The sequence below is a fragment of the Anastrepha obliqua genome, chromosome 3 (assembly GCF_027943255.1).
Source record: "Anastrepha obliqua isolate idAnaObli1 chromosome 3, idAnaObli1_1.0, whole genome shotgun sequence".
Taxonomy (NCBI): domain Eukaryota; kingdom Metazoa; phylum Arthropoda; class Insecta; order Diptera; family Tephritidae; genus Anastrepha; species Anastrepha obliqua.
The window spans coordinates 85,883,949-85,906,877 of record NC_072894.1 but is presented as its reverse complement, the minus strand read 5'-3'; the positions used below and the strand labels follow the sequence as shown (position 1 = coordinate 85,906,877).

The 22,929-nt window shown below is 35.9% G+C and overlaps 1 protein-coding gene across 1 annotated transcript in view; it reads left to right on the top strand.

Moving 5' to 3' along the window:
* The first annotated feature begins 9,711 nt into the window (after positions 1–9,711).
* LOC129242578 (transient receptor potential cation channel subfamily A member 1) overlaps positions 9,712–22,929 on the top strand; it is a 112,068-nt gene continuing 98,850 nt past the window's right edge. The window contains exons 1-2 of the mRNA XM_054879306.1: positions 9,712–9,861; positions 10,035–10,187. Of these exons, the coding sequence (XP_054735281.1) occupies positions 9,742–9,861; positions 10,035–10,187 (273 nt within the window). The 5' untranslated portion in view covers positions 9,712–9,741. The remainder of the gene's footprint in view (positions 9,862–10,034; positions 10,188–22,929) is intronic.

Here is a 22,929-nt window from a genome sequence, read left to right as displayed (position 1 = left end):
TATTTATACAAGCAGTTACTACTCGCTGTATATACTCGTACGTATACAGGTGCACCTGTTTTTATTGTCACTACTCCCCATTTAATAATAAAATAAATTACATTGCCAGTTACAGGGCTTTATTCGGGTAAACCTTGGCATACGCACATTCTTGCGCGCCTCAAAGTATACTTATATAATAAAAAAAAGCTCAATTTCGCTGCGTATGCCATTCTGCGGCTGCCGTAGCCGAATGGATTGGTGCATGACTACCATTCAGAATTCACAGAGAGAACGTCGATTCGAATCTCGGTAAAACACCAAAATTAAGAAAAACATTTTTCTAATAGCGGTCGCCCCTCGGCAGGCAATGGCCAACCTACGAGTGTATTTCTGCCATGAAAAAGCTCCTCATAAAAAATATCTTCCGTTCGGAGTCGGCTAGAAACTGTAGGTCCCTCCATTTGTGGAACAACATACACACAAAAATTAAAAAAATTCCTGTTCAAAAGTTCTGTGTCAACTTTTTTAAAATTTTGTACGTTTTTGCTTGATGCATTATATGGCTTTTTTATTGTATGAATTATATGCTTACAAAAACTCGTTGTGTGTTTATAATTTTGCATCGTGTGATTTGTAATACTTTATAATCAAATATATTTAAATCATCAGAAAGCTAAAAGAGTTTGGTGCCATCGATTTTTTGCTGACTTCAAACGTGACGCTCAACGCAGTGGACGTAAAAATGAGGCGGTAACAGTAAAACACATCAGAAAAATCATTTTGAATAAACGAAATGTGAAACGTTTTGGATCTACATATATTGCTTGAGCATTTGACTATGAGGACTATGAGAAAGCTCTTTTCCATGTGGGTGCCGCGTTTGCTCACTTTCAAAACAACGCACCGTATCACAAGTTAATCAAAACAATTAGAACTTTGAATTGCTCCCACATCCACCGTATTCGCCAGATTTGGCTCCCAGCGACTACTGATTGTTCGCAGACCTAAAAAACTACTCGCCGGTAAGAAATTTCGCTCGACTGAAGAGTGTATCGCTGAAACTGATGTCTATCTTGAGGCAAAAGATAAATCGTTGATGAAGAGAGCTAATTTTGAACAAAAAAAACATGTTTTTTTTCTTAGACTCGGCATTTTTTAGCCCATGTGTTATTCTCAGGACCTCGTCGTAGCTTCTACATGATTTTTAGATTCACTCCTATAAACTGTACCAACAAAATAAATTTGTCTATATAATATAGCGAATCTAAACTTCAGAGCTCCAACTTTTTAAACAAGTTACCTATTTGCAATTGTTCAAAGATATTTGAAATGGAAAAATGGAAAATATAACTTGATTTCTCATAAGTTGTGTTTTTGAAAATTTTCTCCGTGCAAGATGTACAACTGATTAGGCTCCGACTAAATATTTCGTTTGTGAAAATTTAAGGATAAATTCGCATAAATTCGCTTTCCAACAATACCAAATACATCGACATTTGGGACAACAAAATGTTTGACTTTTGCCCGCTTCAGAAGCATAATAAATACCATATTAATTTAAGTTTCAACCTTTTTATAAGATATTTAAAAACTTGACAAGTTTTTGTTAAAAGTTCAAAATTTTTTCAGAATTAACACAAAAATTTGAGTACGCAATTTCATTGGTCATAAAAACGTAGTATAATAAAATAAAAGTTTGAAGTTGCTCAGAGTTCTCGTGAATTTTCGATATTTTTTTCCTAAAGGTTTTGCGCATTTATCCATATAAAAATATATGTTTTTCATTCTTTGGATTAATCTGTTTCGTGTTATAAAATAAACTATAATTTTAAAGGGTGTTTTTTTTAGAGGTTAGGTTTTCAAGTTGGCACTACTTTTTTCGTAGATGGTCTTTTTGACAGCTGTCACTTGATTTATGCTCAGTTTGGTTTGCCATTTCATAATGAATAGACTTACACCTGAACAACGTTTGCAAATCGTGCAAATTTATTACGAAAATAATGATTCGGTTCGCGCGACGCATCGAAGAAAATTTTGTTCAGCGATGAAGCTCACTTTTGGTTGAATGGGTATGTCAATAAGCAAAATTGTCGCATTTGGAGTGAACATAATCCACAAGCCATTGCTGAGACGCCGTTACATCCTCAAAAAGTCACTGTTTGGTGTGCTCTATGGGCAGAGGGAATCATTGGTCCATATTTCTTTAAAAATGAAGCCGGCCATAATGTTACAGTCAATGGAGAGCGCTATAGAGCCATGATTAATGACTTTTTCGTGCCTGAATTGGACGATGTTGATGTGGACAACCTTTGGTTCCAACAAGACGGCGCTACATACCATACAGCCAACGCAACAATCGAATTATTGAAGGAAACTTTTGGTGAGCGCATTATCTCGCGCCGTGGACCTGTGGCGTGGCCTCCAAGATCGTGCGATATAACACCGCTGGACTATTTCTTCTGGGGCTATGTGAAGTCGCTTGTCTACGCAGATAAGCCCGAGACGATTGACGTCTTGGAAGAGAATATTCGGCGCGTTATTGCTGACATACGGCCCCAATTGCTGCAAAAAGTGGTCGAAAATTGGGCTTCTCGGCTGGAATTTATTCGAGCCAGCCGCGGCGGCCACTTGCCCGAAATCATTTTTAAAACATAATGGCAAACCCTTATCTTTATAATAAAGCTAAATTCTTGGCCATAACATTAAATTATATACGTTTTATTTCATCTTGAAAACCTAACCTCTAAAAAAAACACTCTTTATAATATTAAAAAAAAAATAGACAGGGCATGGTGATTTTATAATTCTGCAACCAGTGTACCAAATACAAGAATAATTTCGAAATGAAAAATGCCACACAACAAAGGACTTTCGTTTAACAAAATTCTATTACAACAAAATGTCTTTCAATTTCAAAGGATCTTTGATATTAAAATTCACCTTGAATACTTGCAAACACAATGATTAAAATATGTTGTATTATTAAAAAATACAGTACAGTTATCTAAGTAATAGTAATGGTGTGCTAATTACCGTGCCAGGACTGTATATGCATTACTTTTAATTGTAATCGCTTGTAATAGCTACTTTCTCCTAATTGGCAATACAGATAGCGCCTACACACCAATTCTACAACTATTCACCGGAATGTGTGCTTTCGCACATATATTTTTCCGTAATGTAATGTATCCGTTTGTTTGCACTATCACTTATCTATTCAACAAGTTGCTGTTGTCTGCTGTCTGCGCCTCTGTCCTCTACCAAATTATATTTGTTTCGAAATGCCCAAATAATACTTGTATGAATATAACTGCTGCGAACATCTCTTATTTCGGTTTAAGCCGCGCGCTAATAAAGTTGTCAGCGAATAAATGTTGAGTGTGAAGAAGTTAATTGTGTTTGTCGACTTATGTGGGCCAATAAAATACAACCTAAGCAAGCTTGGGGGTAGGTTAAAAGAACAAAAATTAAATATGATTAGGTTAAATTCTTTTTCAAACTAAAATTTAAATTTAATTAGAATTATTAAATCAACATTGATATCCTTACATCGGCTCTAATATCCAGAGTAAGTAATTTATAGTGAGAGCAGTGAAAATAGTGTAAATTGAAAGAGGGCGTGCGTGAATATACCACAGCTTGGTTGCAAAGTGGTGAAAGCGACACCTGCAACTACCAGTAAAGGAATCGAAATTTTCATACCATTTTCATTTAATTTCATTTATTTTTCTCTGTGACGTTACAATCAATCATACAGACTAGATTGCATACTACGTCGTATCTTATAAATTAAACTAAGATCGCAATGACTTAATATTCGATTTAAATAGTGATCATAGCGCTGAAAGCTCAATATTACCTATTTTTGAGATTTTATTAAAATCAGTGAAAGTTTTAAAGATCGACGAGAGAAACTATTTTTTGCTTTTATTGAATGCAGATTAAAAGGAGGTTGAAAACGCAAGACTCTTTTTGGAGCTTCGAAACATATGTATCTGTTTGAGTAGATCGGTGCAGTCAATATAACGACAGATCCAATCATTGGCAAACATAAGTGATTGAACAGTTCTTCTATTTTCAAGCGATTTCTAATCAAAAAGTTAAGGGAAAGGTTTGGAAAAGTTTGGAAAAGTTAAGCGAATGACGAGTTAAACGAACGAATTTACGTAGTAGTATTTCGATCCTATTAGCATGAAAACTATAAACTTGATTCCAAATTATCGAGGTGGGCATTATAAGGTATTTTGCTAGTATAGATATAGATATAAAATTTACAAATGCGGAATGAGATAAGAATATGATTAACAAAAGTGAGTCAAACACAGATCGATGAAATCTTGAACTGAGGTTAGCTGGCGGCTTAAAATGTTATACGCTGTATGCATGGGGTATACGAAAACTTAGGGAATATAAAAGAATTTATTGATATTTAATGGTAAATTATTTCTACGGTTCCGTGCGTCGAATGCACAGATAATTATGTCAAAGAGTTTAAGATCATCAAAAGCTTTTTAGAAGTCAGTATTCATAACGTCTGCCCAACACCCATTTCTGAAAAATGAGACTCAATTTATTATATAAAAGGTGATCAATTTAGAGGTATTGGATTTTAAATTAAAATAAAACAACAAAAGTTCAAATTGATTGGGCAATCTTTTTTTATATTTTCGTGTACAGCCATTCATGACATTTATTTCTTACAGGTAACCCCTTTCAAAAGTTGGCCGCAACTGCGTCGTAATTCGATCCGTAAACATCAATTTTGAATGACTCGCTGAAGGACGTTGGTCGGTACCTCCTGAATAACTTTAATAATGTTGGCTTTCAATGTCTCAATTCCTCCAAAAGAAAAGAGTTTTTGAAAAAATCCAGATTATAATCCGAATCGGGCCATATTCAATGTTTTTAAAAAATCTAGATTAAGGTCCGCAGAATATTCGGCTGAGGCGACGACGTAGAAGCATGACCGGGCAGTATGCCTGACTTTCTTTTATTTGAATTGCTGTAATAAATCCATTTTTCATCACCCGTCACGATGCGAAGATGCGATGAAGAAAACCCTTCCTTTTTTGCCGCTGGATCAGTTGTTCACAGTCGAAAAAACGACGTTCAACATCCCTTGGTTTTAACTCATAAGGAACCCAAGTCCCCTGTTTCTGAACCATTCCCACAGCATGCAATCGCTTAGATATGGATTGGCGGGTAACTCCTAATACTGAAGCAAATTCTTCTTGCGTTTCACACGGATCTTCATTGAGCAATGCCTCCAATTCGGCGTCTTCGAAGGTTTTTGGCTTTCCTTCACGCGGACGGTCGTCAACATTAAAATCACCGTCTTTAAAGCGACGGAACCAATCTCGGCACGTTGTTTCACTTAAAGTAGCGTATCCATAAACTTTTTGTAGCTCTCGACGCGCTTCAGCCGCCGTTTTTTTTTTCGAATGAAAGAGGACAATCTACTCTTCCCGCAAATGACGGTTATTCGGCACAAAATCAGACATTTTCACAAAACCAAAAGTACGGGTATATGATACCAAAACAAAATCACTATCGTGTCGAAATAGTTTGTTTACCATATGTCTAAGCTTGGTTTATGACGTTTAGGTTATGTTAGAATCGACTAGCACACACTGCTGGCGGCATCTATTGACAAACAGCGGGAACTTAGTTGCGCACTTAATATATACCGAAGCGTCTGGCGCGATGCTTTCGAAATTAGAGTATAACAAATTTATAAAATAACTACTGGGACAATTATATAGAGAGACTACTAAATCACTTGACCTTCAATTTAAAGGAAATATAATGCATATATAGGTATAGTAACAGAAATTCAATTTCGGTCTTATTAAAAAGTGCCCAGAGAAAGTTCAATTAATTTTACTATTATTATTATTGATTGGTTGTTTGTGCAGAGCTATTGTGCAGCCACGTAACCTGCTCAAACAGTTTTAAGCTGTTAATAAATCGTAAAACTGCTGTAGGTTTAATTCTACCAGGAGGTTTGGATCTATAGCCCCATTTCCCAGATAATTTAGTCTACGTCGTGCCACTGCTGAGTGGTCACATATAACGTGTTCTGCTGTTTCTTTTGCCTCTTTGCAGAGTCCACAGGAGTCGTTTTCTATTTCATGTGATAAGTTTACAGTGTCCTGCTCGTAGTTCAGTGTAAAGTTGTATGTCCTTTCTGCTTAGGTTAAGGATTGCTTCTGCATTTATCCGTTCTGGATCTATGAGTCTTTTCGATTGCCGCATTCCCGGTTTGGCCCTCCAGTAATCGATTAGAAAGGCACCTTTGTTATTGTTATTTACCCCGCAGAAAGGTTCAGGACCTATGAAGGGAGTGTTTGCCCCTTTCTTCGCTACTGTGTCCGCAATTTCATTCCCTTCGTGTCCCTCATGTCCCGGAACCCACATCAAGGTAACAAAGTTTCTTGATGCTAGGGTGTTGAGGATTTTAAAACATCCCCAGACCAACCTTGATTGGATCCGTAAACATTCTCAGGCACACATCTCTAAGGCGTGAACCTCCGCCTAGAAAATGGAAGTGGTTTTACCCATTGCGATTGCTTTTTTGAAATGTAGTCCGACAATTCTAGCCCCGGCACTACCGTCTTCCATTTTGGGCCCATCAGTAAACCACACCTGTGCGCCCTGTTTTAAGAATATTTCATAGTTTCTCCACGCTGAGCGGGCACTAATGACCACTTTGAATTTCTTGAAGAATTCTAGTTTCTCTTCCATCTTGTCGTGAGCTGTCACTAAATAAATTCACTCTCAAGAAATTGTATGCACTTCTCCACGAATCTAGCCAACTTTTTTAATTCGCAAAGGCATAAATTATAGGCCCCCTATATTGGTTTCACTTGGTTTTAATAATTCATAATACAAGCAAATATATCAAGCCGAGTTTGTTCTCCCCAAATACGGAGTATAACCATGGCGATGTAAACATTCAGATTGGTCGTCGACGTGGGAACAAGTTCTGGCTTTGGATTATCGTAGTAGACCTATTTCCGTCCTCAATTGCAATGCAATGTAGAAACGCTTTCCATATTTCGAACCAACTGTTCTCAAGCAAAGAATCGCTTTTCAACATCGGCTTCGGCATCTCGGCTTCAACTCGTAGGTAACGTGCTTGTGCTCACTTCTGAGTAATTTCAAATGGCGAAAGCGATTGTTGAGCCATTCCCCCTTTATCTCCCTATTCTTTTGAAGAAATACTTTTTTAGTCACATCACAATAAAAATTGATAATCCTGTCACATCCATTACCTAGGGATGCGATGCCCATTTCTGTTAACCAGTTATTACATTTTATTCGTATACCATACATCAAATAGGGATATCATAATCATAGTTATTGAATATAATGGAAAGATAATCCTTTTATATCAAGTATTGCCTCCAATTCTTAATCTTCAATATTTTCTGCTTTGCTCTGCTAAACCGAATTTCAGCATCAGAGTCACCGCTGTTTTTGAGCGACCTTGAACTTTATTCTTCCGAAATTGAATGGGTTATAAACTGCATTCCAATAAGCTTTAAAGAAATTCTGATCACACAGTTGAACATTTTTAAGAATATTTTTTGAAAGTTGCCAAATTTTAGTAAACTTTGTACAAACTTTGATTTACAAGGCTTTTAAATTATATTTTTATGCAATGACCTATATTTGTAGCATAATATTGCGAATACTGGAAAAAATTATGTTTCTTAATTATGTGAGCACTACTGTCTGGATATCTGACTGATACTTTTTACCAAAAGTTAGCCGAAACGTATGCAGTGGCATTTTATGATATCTAACTTATATACACCACGGAAACTTACTTGCATACACTCAGTTTATACGAGGGTTGCCTTTAATATTTTGCACGCAATAATGAAAACTCAATAAAATAGTAATGAAAATTTGTTTATTCTCCTTGGAAGTCAATTCACTTGCGTATTCGCTTAAACTAATTTACAAAAACGAGCTTTTTAAAGACATTTACAGCTTCTTCAGGCATTGAAAACTTTGATATTGCATTTTGTTCAAACAAAAATCATTAGATGTCAAATCAGTGCTCAAAAACTCTCTTATGTGAGTCGTTACGGGAGAGCGCGCATTGGTAAAAATTGATTCGTCTTCGGCGGTTGGTTTTCCTTAATTCTCCGAAAACTTCTTTCAAACAAATAGTTGTGTATAACTCAGAATTTACGGCAAGACTAAATTTTCTGATTTTCCATATGCTTTGAGATGCTTCTTCCGCGTACAACTTGTCCTAGAACAAGAATCCTGCCGCATTCGTCAACTGTTGTGATGTCATAGACGTGCTTTAAATTTTTAAATTTAAATTTTAATTAAATTTATTTTAAATTTTTTCGGCAATTATCATATATCATATCATATACCATATCATATATCCAACGAGAACAAATCTTTTTGATGACCATATGTTTCTGCATTATTGAACGTATTTATGCTGGTCCCACCCATCGAAGGTCGAGGCAAGAACTAATTCGGTAAAGAGTAACAAAGCTCTACATAGTGATAACATCTCACCTGAACCTTTGAAAGTCAATCCTACTTAATTTTACCCCAACGTTAAAAATGTCTTTGATACTGGCAACCTTCCAGATGAGCTGAGCAGGCTTGATCATCACATTCCCAAAAAAAAGAAACGTTACAGAATGTAAACACTGGAGAGGTATTACTCTGCTAAGCACGTTAACCAAGGTAATTGTGCATCAATAAAAGGCTTTCAGCCGGACTTCAACCAGAGGTCAAGCCAGAACAGGCAGGCAGGCTTTCGTTCTGCACCTGCACTGATCACATAAATAGCCTTCGAGTAACTAGATATTGAGTGCCTTGGGAAGTCATAGACGGAGAAAGCGATCAAGCACTTGGAGACGATTGTTGGATTTGGAAACGCGCGCCGTAAATTTAATCTGAAATGAAGCTAAGAGACTGGCGCAGAACAGATCTAAATAGAAGCAATTTGTTGTGGCCCTCTGTTCCTCCCTAAAACTATAGGAAATCAAAAAAATAAAAAATATTCAATGATGCCTCTATCTCGCGATATATCACACGACGATTGTGCGTTCTCAATTGGCGCACAGCAACGATTATTTCTGGCATAATAAGCGTTTTTGGATGGCCTTCAGGAAATTCGCCTCACAAGTATTGACTTTACTGCACGTTGTATTAGCGTTACACAGTGGCTAAGTGTAGTGATTTAATGCCAAAAGTCGAAGAAAGTTGATCAAAAACTTCTGTTTCGATAATCCACGTGGTAAATCGTAGTAAATTTTCAATTATTCTCAACTCCATGAAAAAAGAGCAACTAAAGCTTTTAGGTGAAAATAAAAAAATATCGAGTTACAGCTCATCAAACGTAGTATAGCAAAGGCGCAAAATAAAAACAGCAACTCTCGTATATCAGCGGTCAATTCATTGAGGTGCCATTAGTGCCAATAAAATTAATAACTATAATTAAATTATAATCAGTTAAGGTGCATGTAGTTATTTACGTCTAACTGAAGTTAAACAAATATGCTTTAGCAATAAATAGCCCTATAATCCAACTCGCAACTCTAGGAATTGGTTATGATAAATACACAAGTAAAGGAGTCAATTTAGATAAACAGTCGCCTGTCCTATACTATCATATACTATCCTATAATCGTATTTAATTTCGTTTATTTACTTATTTATTTCTTTATAATTTTCAGCAGTCAAATTACTTTATCACCTTCTCACTTCACCGAAGTCCATATGCCGAAATTATTGAATGGTTTCTACAACAACAGCCATCATGGCATAACGCCCGAACTTGGAGAGGCGCAGCCCAAACTACTGCCTAGCCCTTATAAAAATAAAAGACAACAAAGCAAGGTAAGTAAGGTCGTTGGTTGGCAGAAAATTGAATAATGTTGACTGAAATTGAAAATAAATATAATTCTACTTGAATTTAAAAACTACAATTTACGAATTTAATTTTTTCTATCCCTCTTCACCCACTGCAATTCATTCAATTGGGTTTTCTTTCGATTGCACATTTCCCACAGTTCTGTATGTTTTCCGTGATAATCGAACGCGCCACCTCGGCAGGTAAACGCGCCGAGATTGAGGATGTGGACACGCCACTCGAATCCATGCTGCAGCCGGAACCAGCAGAACAAGTTTGTCTACTGCGTGACAGTCCGTACAGGATATTAAGGGTAAGTGTTCGTTTAATATGAACAGTATATGATACGAGTATTCATCCCTAATTTGTTGCCAACCGAGGGCAGTGCTTTTAAAAAAGAGCAACTACTAAAGCAATAAATGTGCTATCACTGTGAAAGTTGCAATAAATTGGCAAGATAAATGCTGCGGCACAACAATGAATCGCCAGTATGGTACATATGCAGAATACACACAAACATATATAAGCACTTTATGTATATATGCACATGCAAGCTACTGCTTAGGGAATCAGAGAATCAACAATTACAACTTGGTTGGCGCACACATGGTTGAAAACTCAATTTGGTTGATGACAATTGGTTTGTTTCGAATGCGATTGCTTCACTTCATGGCTGTTATTTTTACTATTGCAGCAAATGTTGCCTTGTTAATTTTACTTGATAGATAGCCATTGTTGTCGTTGTTGTGATAGCCTCGCAGGCGTAGACAGTACTCGTGCACGTGCCCACGCTTGAATAATTATTTTGCAAAGAACTCTAACTAAATTTAAGGTAAACTTTAATTCGAACCAACGCACAGTAATACCACTCGTATGGAGCAACGCTCAAAAATTGTTTTCTGCAAAATTAAATAAAGTTTCGCTTATTAATTTTATCTTGGCTAGACTGGAATCGGATTAAAAAAAAATAATAATAATTGGCGCGTATACTTCTGTTAGGTATTTGGCCGAGCTCCTCCTCCTATGTGTGGCGTGCGTCTGGATGTTGTTCCACAAATGGATTACTTTCCATAAAAGGTACTTTTGGAAAGTGCAAAAACTGCATTGTTTAAGTAACTGAATTCCTAAAAAGTGTATGTAGAGTGTATTTTAAGGCAAAACATTTAGTTTTGAATAAATTTTGGAAAATGAGCGTGTCAAGTGCACTTATAATCAGTAACCGTTTGACCGAATTCAACTAAACTTAGTGCACGTATTTTTGTTAGCTCAAAAATACACTCAAAAATAATTTGGCACTTTTGAAATTGGCCAATAACCACGCTCACTTTCAACGATATTTCACTACATGATAATGCTAGATTTTTAAGGTTCGTATTTAGAGAAGATATTTCACTACATTTAGAGAAATATTTCAATGGAAATTTTGGAAATATTCTGAGAAACTCACAACGGCATATACTTCCCAACGATCACTTCTATGTAAACAACCGTCAACTGTTATATTCGACGGCGATATATCTCCAAGAGATATTAGGTGGACCGAAAAGTAATGTCGTTTCTGCATATGTCAATGGAAATCGCACTACAGATATTTTAAGGCGAAAGTGGAATCAAATCCGCGTTAAACACTCGAGGAACTGTCAAATACTCTAAACCAACCTTACTCGACGATCCAAGAACATTTGCAACAAATCGGTAAAACAAACAGTGCGGGTATTTGGGTTCCGCTTAATCTGTCTGAAGAAAAGTTAGCAGATCCATGACATGCAACTTGTTGCTTCAACGGTGCAATACAGAACCGTTTTTTGATTGCTTGATAAGAGCAGATGAAAAATGGGTCGCGCAAAAGGCAATTACTCTCTATGGCCCATGCCATAAATGTGGAGTGACAGTAGTAGGCTTCGTACCGAATACTCCACGTTTTCTTTCAGAGGAGGCTATGAATCTCATAATTTCTTTAATTTTAGTTAATTTAATTTTATAAGTGCAGTATTTCTCGCTTAAAAGCACCTCGGTTGTAAACATTCCCCAATTATAGGTACTAGAAAAAGTGTAATAAAATGCCAGCTAATTAAATCTACACCGGATTAGGAAAAGTATTATTTCGGTCTCGCTTCAATGAACATTCGGTCGAAAATTACAGGCTTTTTTAAAACTACTTACTAAAGAGAGGCATAAATAAGACAAGTGTTTTGCGTGTTCGGCGATTTTCTGCTATCGAATCTTGGCTTAGACTCTTCTATTGGGACGATTGGGTTTTAGTTTTGATTTCGTAACCATATACCCATGATTCCTCTCCAGTTATGAAAATCTGAAAATCCTTTTAAACAAATCTGGAACATCGTTGACGTCATTCAACAATTCCTGAGCGATGCTCATGCATCGTTGGTTTTGGTCAAACTTCAACAATTTTGGAACGAACTTCGCTGCCACTCGCTTCATGCCCTAAATTTCGGAAAATATTGTATGGCATGAGCAAGCCGAAATGCCAATATGCCGACATCCTCAGCAACTTCTCTAATTATGATTCGATGATTCTCCATAACAATTTTCTTCACTTTCTCAACATTTTCATAGGTTGTTGATGTGCTGGAGTATCCAGAGCGAGCGTCGTAATTCACATCCTCTCGACCTTCTGTGAAAAGCTTGTACCACTTGTCAACATTTTTTTGACTCAGAGTACTCTCATCGTATGCCACTCTCAACATTTCAAGTGTTTTTGAGCACTTAATTCCATTTTGTACACAAAATTTTATGCAACTTCTTTGATCCATTTTTTGAAAATCGCCGAACACGCAAAACACTTGTCTTATTTATGCGTCTCACAAACAAACTAAATACGCTATATTGCTAAAACCGTGAACATATGACGAGTGTACCAACATAAAAAATAATAATAATCGAAAGTCGAATGTACGTGGCTGGCGAAATTTTAAACTTCACCTTATTTTTTTAACAAACCTCGAATATATATGATACTTGTACGCCCTTTTTTGTGTATTTGGCCGAGCTACTCCTCCTATTTGTGGTGTGCGTCATGATGTTGTTTCTCAAATGGAGGGGTCTTAAAACTGTTAAGCTGACTCCGAACGGCAGATATTTTTTATGAGGAGCTTTTTTGTGGCAGAAATGCACTCGGAGGTTTGACATTGCCTGCTGAGGGGCGGCTGCTATTAGAAAAACCTTTTTCTTCATTTTGATGTTTTACGGAGATTCGGAACCACGTTCTCTCCGAATTCCGAATGGTAGTCACGCACCAACCCATTCGGCTACGACGACCGCAAAATTCAGTATATGTAACTGTTTCTTGATATCAGTGCACTTGATTTCAATAAATGAAATCTCAAATTGTTCTTGTTTTAAAAGGAATTTTTTTAATTTAATAGAATCAGTTGTACGTTTCGTTTAATTAGATGCCCCTTTAATGTTTAAAACCGAGGATTCGAATATATGCGCATTCTGTGTTTGTAAGCAAGATTTCACGTAAGCTCTTCTCTCTTGTAAGCATAGAATCTCTTGTATTTTACATAAAAGTATATGCAAATAAATTATAATAATTTTCATTCATTCTGGCCCTTCCGTGTAGATGGAGGTATGAGTTGAAAATTATCCACTACTTACCACAAAGCAGTTTTATAAATTTATCCCGAAAAACTGGCAAAGCTGTGTTGCTTCAGAATTAACTATACCTATTTTCAAAATCGCGGGAGAATTCACTGATCATTTCGGAATTGATATTAGGCCTCTATCTATATGTTTTTATAGATAATCCACACCTGCTTCCAGGTTTCTAATATGTTCTTTTTCTATATTCCTGGCAAATTCTCCAGCAAGGAGTGCAGAGCTGATTTTGCTCTTTCAAGAGATGCAGCTATGACTTTAGACATCCAAATGTCAAATGCATGCATTCTAGTTAGGTTTCACCTACTATATACCGGTCACCTGCAACAAGCTTATGAAAGCCTAGTGAGTGACCTTCTGAAGGAGTAGGTATATCTCAAAAATGTGATCGGGCCAATTACATTTGATTTATTCACATATTTGATGGACTTATTCCGGATTGGTGCGTGACTACCATTCGGAAGACATAGGTTCGAATTTCCGTGAAATATCAAAGTGTATAAAACATGTTTTCTAATAGCAGTTGTCTCATGTATAAAATAGGTCTTATCATGCATTAATAACTTGTACCTGCTACAAATAAAATCATACATTATATAAATTTTAACATGAAATATTTAATGCGCGTATGCCAAATAAAAAAGCCCGGGAAAGCCCCAGAAAAAAATGTACCATAACTTCACAAACTAAGACTGTATTCTAAATACTCAGACTCTACTTGTAACGAGAGCTCGAAAGCATATCTACTAAATTTTCCTTACTGGAAGTTAAGCTAAACATAATCGCACAAAAATTTCTTAGCGCGGTGGTGAAATAACAATAACGTTAATCGTTTTTTAAAAACAAAAGCCAGATTTTTAGAAAAGACAAACCTTAGGTTTAATATTCATAATGGACAAATAACTTTTCACTATTGTTTAACTTCAATTGAAACTATCAAACTTTCGATTTCACTTTTTACGGTTAAATATTAAGCCATGACAAACTTTTAATATCCTCCTTTTTTGCTTTGATTGCGGTTTATTTAAACTCCGTCAAACGCTGCTAACATGTCGAATTTGGAGATAGTGACACAAACATTTCTAAATGCTGATAACTGACGGTCCCCACTGTGCAACCGCATTGAAAAGTATGTTGCGTCCGTGGGAATCTATTTGCGTGTAGGTGTAGGTCTAACTGCTAGAAAAGTGATAGGGCGATCCATACTAGAAAAAATCGATTCTCACAAACATTAGCTACTTAAATTGATGTGACAGCATCGTAAATTCAATTATACATACGAAGGGCGAATGAAAAGTTAGCGGCATAATGTACATAATGAATGGAAAGTGGGGTTTTATATATTTTATTAATTTTCAATGTAAGCTTCCTCTAGTGAAATTGATTTTTCACATATATAGGCTGATCAATCATGAGGTGCTTTTTTCAATAGTTAAAAAAAAACAAAAATGTAAATTATGTTCAAAGCCTTTATTTATCATTTGAAAGGACATTCTTTGACATTTACTTTTTGAATATGACTTCATTCAAATGTTGGCCGCAACTACGCTTAAGGTGGTCCATTCTGAAGGTCCAATTTTCAATCACTCGTTCGAGCATTTCGACTGGTATGTCGTGAATAACACGCGTATTGTTGGCTTCCAGAGCTTCAATCGTAGCTGGTTTATCAGCATAGACCTTGGACTTCACGAATCCCCAAAGAAAAAAGTCCAAAGGTGTGATATCACAAGATCTTGGTGGCCAACTCACAGGTCCTAAACGTGAAATCAGCTGCTCTCCGAAATGACTTCTCAATAAAGTCATTGTTTCACGAGCTGTATGGCAACAGAACGCTGATTTTCATAATACAGTTGAACAATTTGTAGACGTTGTTGCGGTGTGAGTCTTTCCATGATGAAATGCCAAACGCTGTTCAACAAATCCACGATGACAGTTTGCCACAACTCGCGCGCGATCTGTAAAAAAAACGCAAATGAAAAAAAACTCCTCTTAATTGATCACCCTATACCTTCAAACCTTCACAAAAATAAATTTTTTGTTTTTTGGTAGGACTGTTATAAGCTTACATGGCAAATTTCAGCGTGATATGTGACATAGTTTGTTTTCTGTGCTACTGTAAACAAGTCAAGCTCGAGTGTGTTCTTCGAATTTTACGATGGAAATTCAAAGAATTTGTTTGAAATTTTGTTATTCCAACAAAATTTCGGCTTCAGCCGCCTTAAAAATATTGCAGACAACCTATGGGGACTCTGCTCTATCGCGTGTACGTGTTTTCCAGTGGTACAAATCGTTCAAAGAGGGCCGTACATCAACCCAAAAAACCATGCCAAAGTCGCTCAAAAATTAAGGTTATGCTGACTGTTTTTTCGATTACGAAGGTGTGGTGCACTCGGAGTTCCTTCCGCAAGGCCGATCGCTTAACGCTGAATATTATTTAGACGTTTTAAAGCGTTTGGGCGAGAACATTCGGCTTAAAAGGAAGGAATTGTGGGACAACAAGTCATGGTTCTTGCATCACTATAATGCACCAGCTCACACATCACGTCTTATTCGCGATTATTTGAACAAAAATAATGTTAATATCGTTCCGCAAGCACCGTATTCGCCTGATATGGCTCCATGTAACTTTTTCCTGTTTCCCAAGCTCAATTTGCCGCTCCGTGCAAAACATTTTGAGACAATTTGAAGTCATAAAGGAGAATTCGAAGAACACACTCGAGCTTGACTTGTTTACAGTAGCACAGAAAACAAACTGCCATGTAAGCTTATAATAGTTCTATCAAAAAACAAAAAATTTATTTTTGCCATATGTCATCCGCGGACCGTTTTATTGATAACGTCTCGTTTATATTTGAGCAGAAGGTAAAATAAATGCCTTTGAGCCAAAAAGAACAATTTTTTAGATATACCTATCCATATAACTTTCTATCTCACTGTCGTCAGAGAATCTTATGAGCCGCCCCTCGTATAAACATACATGCATACATACTTTCCCACGAGTACTCATACTTTGCCGCAGCTGTAGATGTGATTTTTCAACCGCAATCAAAATGTCACCATAAAACTCAGAATACCAAAGAATAATGAATTATATTGCAATAAAATTTAATAAATTTGAGGGCTTTTTTCTAAGAATTTCCAAAAATGTATTCGTACGCTGGGGCGTATAAGTAATATCAATAGTAGCCCAATGTTGAAAAGTTTGAGTAGGAATTGAAGTGTTTTCATTTTTTAACTCTTTCAGTGACAAGTTTTGAGCGGCAAAGAATTTGTTTTTACATTTGGCTTCTAATATATGTATGTATATCTACACTTATAAAGGAAATGGTTCAAAATTTAACAGAAACAATAAAAAATTCTAGGAAAATGTAATAATGTCCTATTATTGTCCACGGTATACAGCCCTTGCGGCACACAACGTTATCGCTATCATAGGTACGAGAATTTAAGCGATGTGATTATATTCCTTTCGACTTTCATCTGACTGATGTTCCGAAACTTTAATTTATGCAAGTGCATTAATCTATGAACTAGTTTAAAACAGATTAAGAACTATTTATTTGTATTGTTTTGTTTTCAGAAAAGTGTTAACTTAATATCAAAACTTGTATGCGAAAATACTTATGACTTTTATCAAAAGTATTAAGTTTAACAAATTTTTCCTACATTGAACAAATTTATGTCCCGAAAGTAATCCCGTAAATACGGGATTACGTGTGAAATATCGCGCATTACCATTTATCTTTAATTTTCAGCAAAAATTTTATTTAGTATCAAAACTTTGTACGAATACGTCAAAATACTTGTGATTTTTATTAAACGAACCTTTAATTCAACAAATTTTTGCTACAAACACGGGACTTCATATGAAATATCTCGAAATTACGAATCAATAATTACTGCCAATGTGACATACATCTTAACATACTATATGGGCTGAAAAGCTGCGGGCCTAACACATAAATGAACGTTTACGTTTGGATCCTGTGGGCTGCTACTGGAAAGATGGGCCTCTCGTCAACTCAGCGAGCGCTGGGCGTGCAAAGTCGTGAGATCCTTCTGGCTGTGTTAAGATCGGGGGCGCTCAAGAGAACTTTTAAGGCTAGCAAAACCACAGCTGTCGAAATTAGTAGATATCCCCACCGGACACTGTTCGTTAGGTGTCCATGCGTTGAGGCTTGGGATTGCTTCAAGCCCTTTCTGCAGAGGCTGTCTGGATGATGAGGTGGAATCATCTTAGTACCTTCTTCTGAACTGCCCTGCTTTCGTCGGGCTAAGGTTTAAACATCTGGACTCCCTCTTTTTCGCTATACCTGTAGAAACTGCGGGTTTAAATATCCCACATCTGGTGATATGTGTCAGCAGCTGCAAGCGGTTAACACATATGTAAATCGCCACTGTTGGTCATCATCCTCAAATTCTCTAATCCAAGCCCTGGATTCTGTCCAAGTGGGCTCCTCGGAAGGGCAGCCATTTAACCTAACCTAACAATAGATAAAACGAGTTTTCATTAGTTTGTGAGTTATTGACGCTAAGAGTTACACTGCTTTTGTTAATTTCAAAAAAAACCGATCAAAAAGAATTTCGTGTTTTTTTGTACTGCTTCTTGGTAGGAAAAAATACCGTTTAAGCGAAGCAATGGCTTGAAAAATGTTGTGGGGACTTCGCTCCATCAAAACCAACAATAAAAAGATGGTTTTCTAACTTCAAACGTAGTCCTAGAGACCCTACACATGTACAACGAAGTGGAAACATCAAAAGAATCCCCAAAATCGTTTTAAATGATCGAAAAGTGAAGCTGCGTGATTTAGCTGACATCGTAAAGATATCAAAAGAATGTTTTGGCTTTGTGTTGCATGAGCATTTCACTATGAGAAAGCTCTGTTCAAAGTGGCTACTGCGTTTGCTCACTATTGTTTCTGAGCAGTAGCAAAACTACATGAGTTGAACTTCGAATTGCTCCCACATCCATCGTATGCGCCACATTTGGCTCACAGCGACTACTGATTGTTCGCGGGCCTAAAAAAATGCTATCCGTTAAGAAATTTCGCTCGAATGCAGAAGTTATCGCTGAAACTGAGGCCTATTTTGAGGCAAAAGATAAATGGTTTTTCAAAAGTGGTATTAAAATGTTAGAGAGGCGCTAGAATGATTGCGCTGTTCTTGATGGAAGTTACATTGCTGAATAAAGCTAAAAAACCCCTTTTTTTTTGTTAGGCCCAGGACTTTTCAGTCCATGTGTTATTTTATATGTACACATATAATTATTCGCGAACTCTAAATAGTTTTATAATCGCAGAGCAAGTTCTTTTTGCAGAGCAAGTGGTTGTGGTTGGTTGGAATTGCCTTGGCCTGATTGATTAATTGTTAGACAAGTTCAATGGCGACGCTTTGAGTGAAGTGAAAATTATTGTCAAATATGTAAAAAAAATATTGCCAAAGGCAACTGGAACGATGCAAAAGGTGATACTCCGATTGGCTTCCAAAGAGGGTACGAATTTCAATCGATCAAACGAATGCCCTTCAAACCTTTGTGATAAGCATATTAAGGCCATTTTTAAAAACTTTGTCTGCTTTTTTATCTCTTTATTTAAAGCAGGTTAACTCCTAAACGGAAGAACCGAATTTAACGACACTTCGATTTGGCAAATTGATAGGATTCACGGATAGTATCCTCTGAACCGGTTATTTGATACTTTTTATTCAGAAGATACTGCTCGCCAGCTGACGATGGTATCGAACAATTTGTGCTGCTTATGGTTCGTTCAGCTTCTATTCAAAACATATGTTGGCTAATTAAAAATATTGTTTCTATATCGTTTAAGTTCAAATTCAGTATATGTTACAGTACATGTGAATACACATTTCTTATTTAGAAAATACATATCTCTACTAGATATTTGGCACCCATTAATAGAGATAACGCATGAGGCGCAAGTTAAATTTGGACGAACTTGCGGAAAATGTGCCAAGCGATGTCCCAAACCTACAGAAAAGACAGTGTCTCACAAAAACATTCTTCACTGAAATCATTTTATCAGAACTACGAGACCAAGAAAAATAAATTTTGTGGCGACTTTGTCGAACATAACAACCACTTTCTTACATGGTCACTGTTTGTAATTGGTGTATTGTATGTAAAACTAAAACTGTGTATTAGTATGAAATATCTCCTCGAACAATGATATTATCGATATTCTACGCTCTCTCAACTTAAGTATAAGAAACGATTGCAAATGACAATAAGAAATGATTTTGGTTTTTTTGGTGGTGAGGTTGGGTAAATGCCTACTCATAATATAGTAGATGCTTTCCATTTCAATTCAACCGGGCTATTCGGGTCATGTTCTTCGATTTCGATGTAACTCAAATATGTTGCTCTCTAGTCCAAATAATGAGACCCGTATTTTTTTTTTTGTTCGCCCGAAAAAAATTTTTTTCAAGAGTTATCTGCAATTTTGTTTTTCGGCTCAAAATCGATTTTTTTTAATTATAATATATAAGAAAACAATTTTTTAAATGCCCATAACTTAGTCAAAAATGAACCGATTTTTATAATTCTGGGCTCAAAATGATCGTCATTACTTACACGAGCAACTTCATGTAGAAATGATTGCAAAAAAGTAGTTGAACATTTTTTATTTAGCAAAAAAGAAAAAAAAATTGAAATTTTTTCGAAATTCAATATTTCAAAAAGTGTAATGTTTTTTTTTATAACTTTTTCCAAATCAAGAGGGCACCTCAAACTTCAATTAACCTGAATGCTCAGTAGCTAAAATGAGTTGTTTTTGAGTAATGAATTTTTGAGTAAAAAACCTGTTTCGTACTTCTTGTTTTTTGCAAAATAAAACATTTTCAACTACGTTTTTGCAATTGTTTCTACAGGAAGTCGTTCGTGTAAGTAATGACGATCATTTTGAACCCAGAATCATTAAAATCGGTTCATTTTTGATTAAGTTATGGGAATTTAAAAAAACAAAAATTCTTATATAATGAAAATATCCATTTTGAGCCGAAGAACAAAATTGCCGATAAATCTTGAAAAATATTTTTTCGGGAGAACAAAAAAATTCGTGTCTCATTATTTGGACCAGAGAGCAACATATTTGAGTTACATCGAAATCGAAGAACATGTCCCGAATAGCCCGGTTGAATTGAAATGGAAAGCATCTATATTAGATTTTTTTTAAATGCCCATAACATAAGTTAGTCGAAAACGAACCGATTTTAATGATTTTGGGTTCAAAATGATCGTCATTACTTACACAAGCGACTTCATGTAGAAACAATTGCAAAAAAGTAGTTAAAATTTGTTTGGTGTTTCGTACACGGAGATTCCAACTTACACACTCCCGAATGGTGGTCACGCATCTATCCATTCGGCTAAGGTGGCCGAATTTGTATGATACCTTTATTTTATTTTTTACATAGCCCCAAACTGAATTGAACTATCCTGAACTTCTACTTAGCTTCTCTTCCACTAAATCAGCCTCAGTGATTTTACATCCCACCCGCAGGCGGGATGATTGAATACATCGCACACCGTATCAACAAAGCTCGTGCAGTATTTTCACGGTTGTACAACATATGGGTATCAAATTTCCTATCAGTCAAAACTAAACTACGAATTTTCAATTCCAACGTAAAATCGGTGTTGCTATATGGCTGCGAATCCTGGTCGCTTACATCCGTGCTCATTCGAAGACTACACTCTTTCGTCAACCGTGCTTACGCAAAATTGTGAGAATCTGGTGACCTCCTGTTATTTCAAACAAGGATTTTCTTATTTCGACCAACGAACTCCCAATCGAGTTCATCATCAAACACAGACGATTTGGCTGGATAGGCCACAATTTGCCCAAAGAAACCGGCGAAGTTTACAGGACTGCTATGTGGTAGAAACCACATGGGATTGTGGAAAACCTCCTGGCGACGGATCTATCAAACTCAAACTCTACTTGGAATCCCTTAAAACAACTTGCTCACAATCAAAATAATTTCAATAATTTTGTTCTGGCCTACACCTCAAATAGGAGTTAAAGGAAGTTACGTGTATATATATATATGTATTCTCTACAAATATATAAAGGCACAGTATGTACAATACAATATGAAGCTTAGACTATTCCACTTCTGCATAAAAAAGTAAAAAAAAAATGAGTTTACAACGTGCAACTCCACAAAATAAAAATTTTTCTATACTGTTTCTATTTACAAAAGCAAAAAGTAGTTTCGAGCTATTCAATAACAAAAATTTGAGCTGTATCAACACAAACTGATATGCCTGATGTAATATAAAACTGTTTATATAAGCAAGTGCTTTCATAAAATTAAAAGAATTTAAAAAAATTTGCTTGCCAGTGGTTTTCATTAATTTGTTGCATAGTGTAATAAGCACTCATAATATACGAAGTACCGGCCAAATTTATTTATGAGCACAACAAGCACGTGCAAGTCTGTTTATTAGACACCAGCTCACATATACATAAACACATACAAGCAACGCAGACAAGAGAAGAGATGCTGTTACAGGTTACAACTTATCACCTAATTGTGGTAAATCAAAGAGAAAAGCTCATCGTAGTAACTAATACATTCAAATTAATCTATAGCTTTGTGACTTCGCGATAGAGAAGTGGATGTAAGCAATCAAAAGCAGAAGAAAAAATTCAAGAATGAACAGAGCACAACAAAATGAAAATTTAAAAGAAAATGGAACGGCAGAGCTAGGATAGGAGTAATAGAGAAAATAACTCAGCACATCGCAAACTAAAGCACAACACGCACATCCCAAAAGGATACGCAAATCTAAGTAAATGAGAGTCGTCATTGTAAGGGTGACAGAGGGAAAGCGCACTTATAAAAGCGAGCAACAGCAGAATGAAATTCTCAGTTCATCGCGAATTTCTCAAAAGGACGTTTCGTAGAAATAACAATATTGGATTATAACGGAAATTTGATGGAGTTGTTTAATTAAAAACCTTGTGATTTATTAAAATTTCAAAAAACAAAACATAAAGATAAATTTTGAGAAAAATAACTTTTCGGTTTAATAACTGATTTCGGTGAAAATTATGCACTATTTGTTAGTTATTTAAATAATGTACAACTCACCACAAACGATAGCACATCAACAGTTTGATCAGATTTGTCTATAAAGTATAAAAATTAAAGCTTCACACTTTATACAAAAATAAAAAAAATTGCTAAAACCTTTACTCACAATTTCAGGGTTTTTAATTCGAATTTTTAGAACGATTTTTAGTATGCTTTTTATAGCCAATTAAATTTTAGCGGAATAAAGTGCATATTTGAAGTTGCACAAAAATAATAATAATTTATAATTATTTTATAATTTTTTCCTTCTTAGTGCATTTGTTATACGGAAAAAGTTCGTAATACTGTTATGGAAAAAATTATAAAAAACAAATGGG